The sequence below is a fragment of the Calliphora vicina genome, chromosome 5 (genome assembly GCF_958450345.1).
Source record: "Calliphora vicina chromosome 5, idCalVici1.1, whole genome shotgun sequence".
NCBI lineage: Eukaryota > Metazoa > Arthropoda > Insecta > Diptera > Calliphoridae > Calliphora > Calliphora vicina.
In genome coordinates this window covers 102,476,000-102,484,082 of record NC_088784.1, presented here as the reverse complement: position 1 = coordinate 102,484,082, position 8,083 = coordinate 102,476,000, and the positions used below count along the sequence as shown (strand labels likewise).

The following is an 8,083-nucleotide window of genomic DNA, read 5'->3' as shown; positions in this document are numbered from 1 at the left end:
TGCAAAATCATCTTTCAAGATTTCACGGCTTCAATTCGTATGGTTCCCAATTTACTTGCTTTTGGATGAATAATCTTGCTCACTAACGTTATGAAATTGCTTCAATTCCATTTAGAAAAATGAAAGTATTTTCACATCGATAATAAATCTTCGTTTTATATTTTCTAAAGAAGCATGATGGAATTCTGTGACATCGATTCATAAATGTAAATATAGAATTTTTAACAAAATACAAAAATAACATTTTCGTCACTCTTCTTTAATATAGCGGATTCAAAAACGGGTGATTTTCAATAACGAAAAATTGATGTTCTGATTTTCTCTATTTTGTTTAGGTTTGTTTAATCGAACGTAAAAAGAATAAATCAGGTGGATTCGATTTACAAAACACCAAAAAATATGTTAATTTATTTTCAAAAACCAAAACGTTACTCAGCTTTGGTTTACAAAAAGGGAGAGAGGATTTGTTTTTTGAACAACAGTAAACTTGTCTACTTACAAAATTTACATAAGCGGACATTGCACTGTGGTTCAGACAGTAATTCTGGGACTTGTAGACGCCTAATAACCGATATATATGATCCTTGTGACCTTTAAAATATTAGAACCTAAAGACGAAGTTCTCAATAATACCAATAACGCAACCAAAGGCTCGAAAAAATTAATTCTATTTTCAAAATCAAATAAATTTTTTTCTCTTAACCATTCCAAAGACCGCAGTGATAGACCAAGTTGCATCGAACGTCTCCTTGGGGACGTCTGAGGGGATGACCCCTACTCATGCAAAGCATTGTGTTGGAACTAGGAAAATAGGTTATGGGAGGGAGGAAAGAGGGAGTAGTGTTTGTGGACATTCGATTTGAACATTCTTACATTGATGTGGGACTATGCTGTGCACGTACACGTTATTTTACTATGGAAAATAATAAAGTCAAACCGAATCTGAAGAATTTAACAAAATCGATCGGAATTGAAACCATTCCTCGACTAAATTGTGTGACAGGCCTGTACTTTTGTAATTTTGCTATCGAAATTATTTTTAGATACGAAAGCTTATTCGATCACGAATGCGATAATTCGGCCCCAGATCGATTTGAAAACGAAAAAGGATGTGATTTTTTGATCCTTTTAATATCGATAGAATTACTTTTGATACAATTGCAAAGAAATCTTAATAAGTGAGTAATTATTAAGATGTATTTGCTATTGTAACAGAACGCTCGTAATTGCCATTAGTTCAATCCTTGCGACGCCCAATTACTGAGGATTTACTATAAACATAACCCAGAAAAAAATCATCTGACAAAGTAGTAGCTCAAGCTGGGATTCAACTGATGTTGATATGGTTCCATTTTAGGTAGATTGAAGATATTATTTAAATATATAATTTCGGATGAAAGTATGGAACCAAAAATTCATTTCTATATGCATTATGGACGATATTTTCAATAAAAAGTTAAATGCACTTAAACAAAAGTACATTTAGACCCCTATTACTAAAATAATCGGGGCCTTAATTTTCTAATAGTACCTAAAAAATACTTGAATCTAAACAATTTTAGATTTAGTGAGATTTTGAAAATTCCTAGTACTAATTAAAATATATTTTCGTATAATTTTCTTTTCATCATTGTAATGCTTTAAAAATGTACCTATTTATATTTACCCTCTATCTTCCTTTTCCTGCTTTGCGGTGTGAGAATTAAATAGAAAATAATTTTTGTAAAAGGCTCATATCGTGTTCAAAGTGTTTAATTTTTAATAAAAATATTAATTTTTTAAATATTAGTTTTAAGCACCAACTAAAATTAGTTTAGTTTAATTTATCAATGTTTTAATTTAATGGAAATCAACTATAATTTATTTTTTAGTTAAAGCGGTTTTTTTGTTTGCATAAAGCATTTCTGTGATTGCGTTATGAGCCTTTTCAAAAAACTAAACTACAAAACAAATAAAACAATTACAAATATTAAACAAATAATAATATTAATATTATTAAAGAACCATGTACAATACTACAAATTAATAATAAATAATACTAATAATAAACAATATGTACTTTATTTAGTAAGCAACAATTAAATATATCTAAAACAAAATCAATAGTATTTCATTAAAAGAAATTATATTGTACTATTTTAATCCTTAAATGAAATAAATATATAATTTAATTTAAATATTACAAATGACAAGAAGAAAAAAACGCCAGTCCTTAAACAAAACTGTAACACTTTATAAACATATTTTTAGCAACTGTTTGTAGTAGAGTTTTAAAATAGAAATCTTTAAACAAAATACATAGTAGGAAAAACTAAATATCATTAAATGTGTTATAAATTATAATAAATTTACCATAGGAACAAAACATTATTTAACCCTAAAATAAAAGGGAACTTTAAAACGAAATCAAATAATCAAGGATTCTATAAAGATAATTTCGCTTTTGATATAATTACAAAGCAAAGTTTCGAAAGAATTAATTCAATTTTCAAAATCAAATTATTTGTTTCCTCTTAACGATTCCTTTAAAGAATTCATTAAGAATTAATTCCTAGGCATAATTCCTTAGTACTTCAAACATGTTGAATTCATTGATTTGTTGAATGATTAAATTTTTCTTGAATTGAATTCATTGATTTAATTCAAATTCATCACAAATTAGCTTAATAAAATTTGTTGAATGATTAAATTTTTGTTCAACTTAAATCTATTACAAAAAACGCTTGAGTGAATTTTTTTAATTCATGTTATAAATGATTAAAAGCAAAACAAAACTAAACAAAGAAAACCTATTTTCATTCAATTTATATTAGATTTGAATTAACCAATTTAATGAATTTTATTGTGAATTAATTCCATTATGAATTAATTCACTGAATGAATTATATTCTAATGAAGCTAAAGAATTTGTCATGTTCGGAATGGTTTTATGGAGTTTTTCACACGAATTATTAGCTTTTCATAACATTTTCCTGGCAAATTATATATACATATTTATTTATTAATTCTCCCTTTTCGATAAATTTTCGATTTTATATTTTTTTTTTTGAAAAAATGCAACTGTGAAAATAGGGAGTGGTAATTTTTGCAATTAATTGCAATCCCTACCTGTAATTTTTTTCTTAGGACAAATCTGCCTAGACTTAAATGTTATGTCCGTTAAACCTGCAAATGTGACAGGTACTGGAACAAAGCTACTCAGCAAAAAGTGTAGTAAAAGGATTAGATAAATCTCTACAACTACCTGAATTGAAATCTTGGTGAACAACCAATTTAATTTATCATTAGAATGTCACATTTCTAAAATTTCAAAACTTTCTTTATTTTTGGTTTTAAGATGAGCAGTAAAAATTATTTAAATACAAGCTGTGCAAAGGATCTTGATTTGTTTAATAAGATTTTTATTTATTGATAAATTAATATTATTAAAATTATGGGAAACAAAATTTTATTTTAGTGAATATTATTCAAATAATATTTATTGTATAACTTCTAATACTGATGGATCCAAGATTGAATCTGGTACAGGGACTGGAGATTATATGGTCGACTGCGATATTAAACGGTCATATCCAGGCCTGTCACAGAATTCCATTTCAAATTCCGTTTTTTGCTTCTTCAGAAATAGTAAAACGAAAGTTTCTTTCGGAATGAAACCACTTTCTGTTTTCAAAATGAAATTGATATTTCTTTGTAGTTATTTATTTGTTTTCTAAAATTTTTAATCAGTTTCTGTAGCAAAAACACACATTTGCTTTAATATAGAAATAGAAATACAGAATTATTAAATATTTTTGGAATTAATAAAATACACGGAATCTGAAGAACCTAAAATGAAAACGATCGGAATTGTAACTACGGAATTGAAAACATTCCGAACAAATTGTGTGACAGGCTTGATAGACTCTTTGACTAGTGCAGCGTCTTCCAGGCAGAGATTTCGCGATCTGGAAAGCCACAGAACTGATAGGAGCACACATCACAGGGGTGACGCCTGTCTGTCCACATAAATAGTCACTACAGATTTATGTGGACAGTCAGGCGTCACGTATGGCTTTGAAATGTAATTTTTGTAGTTTGTGTGGGAATGTAGAGGAGTTGGAGACAGTAGAGTACATTATGTCTCTAGGTAACAGATTACTACACCATTTCTAATTGTATTTCAGAAATTTCTAGTTGTATTTCAGAAATTTTGTAATTATATTTCAGAAAATTCCAATTGAATTTCAGAAATTTCAATTGTATTTCAGAACTTTCCATTTATATTTTAGAATTTTCCAATTATATTTCAGAAATTTACAATTATATTTCAGAATATTCCAATTATATTTCAGAATTTTCCATTTATATTTCAGAAATTTCTAATTGTATTTCAGAAATTTCCAATTTTATTTCAGAATTTTCCAATTGTATTTCAGAATTTTCCAATTGTATTTCAGAAATTTCCTTTGGTATTACTATTAGAATTTTCTGAATACAAATGGAAATTTCTGAAATACAATTAGAAACTTTTTAAGTATAAATTAAAAATTCTGAAATACAAATGGATATTACTGAAATAAAATAAATAAAAGAAATCAATCTAAGTCTGCAAATCAAGTAAAGTCTGCAAAAAATAACTTTCTCTAAATATGAAGAACCTTAGAAGTTTTAATATTAAACATCTTAATAATTTCTTTAAGAACATAATATTTAAATTTTTACTATGTCGACGTACTTGAAAACTTAGTTTATTATCCTGTTTTAAATAAACTTTTTTCAGATTTTGATATGGGAACTTTGGAATGTATTCAAGCTGTCTTTGTATGACTTATATTATTTTATGCTGGGTAATATTTAAAATAAAGATCCAAGTTTTGAAATTAATTTTTTATGAATCTTTAATTAAGTTAAAACCCAATAAGCACCAAAGCCCCAAAAATTCAAGCATTTGAACATTTTGTTGGAATTTGACTTGAATGCAAATCTAATTATGTTTTAAACTTGAAAAATTAAATATTTTTCAAACAAAACACATATGGCTTGAATTTATGACTGTAATTCAAGGCTTGAATTACACTTGATTTTAACTTGAATCCCAGTAAAAATGCTTATTGGAAATCAATTAAACAATTTTTTTAGAATTTCATTCAAATCTTTAATAAAATAATTCTATATTTCATTAAGAAACAATTGATTTTTTAATATTTTAATAAATCAAACAAAATATTTTTAAGTCTAACATCAAAATCGTTTTCATTTATCATGTGTATATTACAAACAAACCTTAAGAAAAACCAATTATAGTTCTTAAACATAAACTGTTCATTAACTGAATTTTATTTCAACTATGTAAACGCGTTAAATATTATAAATTGGGTTTTGTATTTTATTTTCTGCGTTAATTTTAATTTTGTATATTTAACCATATGAGTAGTTGAGTTGAGGAAAAATAAATAAGCAATCAATTTTGAAAACTATAAAGAAAATGACTGGCGTTTATTATACTAAAAATAAAACTAAAAAGTAAATAAAGTGTATTTTTCGCGTTAAATAAACAAAGGAAATGAAGTTTTATTAATAGGGAGCTAATGGTTTTCAGAACATACAAGCCTGTCACACAATTCGTTTGGTATGGTTTCAATATCCTAGTTATTACACCATAAATTTATGTTTAAAGATTTAATAATTCTGTTTTTCCGCTTTTAATTTGATGATGTTTTGTATATTAAAACAAAAATCAAGTTTTTGATAATGAAAATTAGAAAAAGAAATAATTTCTCCGAAAAAAAATTTCGTTTTACTTTTTCTGAAGAAGCAAAATACGGAATTAATTCCACTTTCGTACGATTTACATGAGGTATATTTAAAATACTAAAGTAAATCATTTCCCTTAATGTTGTTTAAAATTGATTTTTTGACCAAAAAAAAATTAGACAATAAATTATATTAAATGTTTCGTACATTAATAGTACATTTTATTTAGTGGTATTCAAATACAAACCTATTTATATTTCATACAAAAAAAGTTTGACAAATAAACTTAATAACTAAGCAAATAATAATTTGTATCTTAAATTTAGAAAAAAAAAACTTAAAAGAATTTCAAACTTAGTAATTTTTTAGATAGACGTGCATGTTTAGTAACAAACTCCCTAAATTACTATAGAAATTACATTTACGAAAAGAAAATTTAAATCAAAAAACAGTCTTTTGATTATTGAATTTACCATACACGATCAATCATGGTATTATCTGGTGGTTTTTGATTCATTGTAGCCATTTGCTGATGATAGTTACGCATTTGATTGGTCCGCCTGGGTTGAGCCAAATACTCAAACATACTTTGCAAATGTTGTGACAACATTTTACCCAAATCACAAGGCATTGGGTCGGTCCAAAAGAAATCATGATTCAGGGCAGTGTCGGCATCAATACGTTTCTTCGGATCCAAGGTCAAGAGTTTGTCCAACAAATCACAGCCATTGGGATCTTTAACATAAGGCCTCAAACGTTCCTTAACACGTCTCTTTTGATTTTTAGGCAATTCAACGGATTTATACAATTCCAACTCTTCTACGCCTGGCCAAACATCGGGTGTGAATGAACCACATAATTGTGATATTAAAATCAGCTGCTGTTGTTCTGTGTTGCCCTGCATAATGGGTGAACGTGTCCACATTTCAGCCATGATACAACCAGCACCCCACATATCGACGGGTGGACCATAGTTGCGATCACCCAGCAAAAGTTCTGGTGGACGATACCAAAGGGTAACAACACGATTTGTGTAGCGATTTTTGGCATCATTCTTTGGTATGCTAAAGGCACGAGCCAAACCGAAATCGGCTAATTTTAACACACCATGTTTGGTGATTAAAACGTTGGCAGCTTTCATATCACGATGGAGAATCTGTGGGGAAATAGGAAACATTATTAGTAAGTGCTTACAAAAATAAATTCAAATGCAAAAATAACTTACCTTATTACTATGTATATAATACAGTCCATTTAAAAGTTGTTGCATGACCTTTTTAATCTCTCCCAAACTGAATTTGACATTCATGTTCGACAATAAACCAGCCAAATCATGTTCGCAAAAATCAAAAACCAAATAAAATGTTGAACGATAACCATTGTTAGCTGTGGCCTTAGTGCGGCATATTTCAATAAGATTTACCACATTCTCATGTTTCAAAAGTTGTAGGATTCTAATTTCTCTCAAGGCAGTTATAGGAAACTAAAAAGGAATTAAGGACAAGGAATTATTAAAATGTTATACAAAAATATTATATTGTATCACTTACCCCTTCTTTTTCGTTGTCCATTAAAACTTTTTTCATAGCCACAAACTTTTTGTTTGACTTTTTCTCTCTGGCCTTAAATACTTCACCAAATGTTCCCTGGCCAATTTTGGCCACCTTTTCATATTTGGACGATTCATCGCAATAAGGGAAATCATAATCTTCAATATATTTTTGTTTATCAAATAAAGACATGTTGCGGGCCGAACTGGTAGGGGTTCCCGGTTGCGGTGGTCCAACACGTTGCATCATCTGTTGTTGCTGCATGGTTATTAAATATTGATTTTAACAATATTTATTTAGACAAAGGTAGTAAAATTTGTCACAATGGTTTAACAATTTCCTACAAAAATTAATATTGTTAATACACAGTAGGAGCAGGATAGATTACAATAAAACTCACCATAAAGTACCAAATGAAGAACTCGAGTATTTTGCGATCTGAACTGTTGTCTGTGGCAAAATTAAATTGTATTAAATAATTATAATTGTGTAAACAATTTAATTATTTTCGTGGCTGCTTGGAGAGCAAGCTGATAGAGTTTTAACTTTCACAATTGAAACCACTCTAGTTCATAGAAATTTCATATGATCTTCCTTGCAAATTTTAATGATTTATTTTGCGTATGTGAATAATTTTTTGTAAACACCGGAGTGACTTTCTTTTGCTCTGCTAATATTTATAAACACTTACTTTTATAATGTCCTGGAATGAACTGTGAATAATTTTAAAATTTTAAGTTCCTTTATATCGATAAATAAAACAAAATTTTCAACAGGGTACAGAAAGATGATAGCCC

General features: G+C 28.0%; 1 protein-coding gene across 1 annotated transcript; it reads right to left on the bottom strand.

Annotated features, from left to right (window-relative positions):
* Positions 1–5,923: 5,923 nt before the first annotated feature.
* Positions 5,924–7,578, bottom strand: Cdk9 (Cyclin-dependent kinase 9). Its single transcript, XM_065513154.1, has 3 exons — positions 7,287–7,578; positions 6,962–7,219; positions 5,924–6,892 (listed from the first exon to the last, which is right to left on the bottom strand). The coding sequence occupies exons 1-3, from the start codon at positions 7,548–7,550 to the stop codon at positions 6,206–6,208; spliced, it is 1,209 nt and encodes a 402-aa protein (XP_065369226.1). The 5' UTR covers positions 7,551–7,578; the 3' UTR covers positions 5,924–6,205.
* Positions 7,579–8,083: the final 505 nt, after the last annotated feature.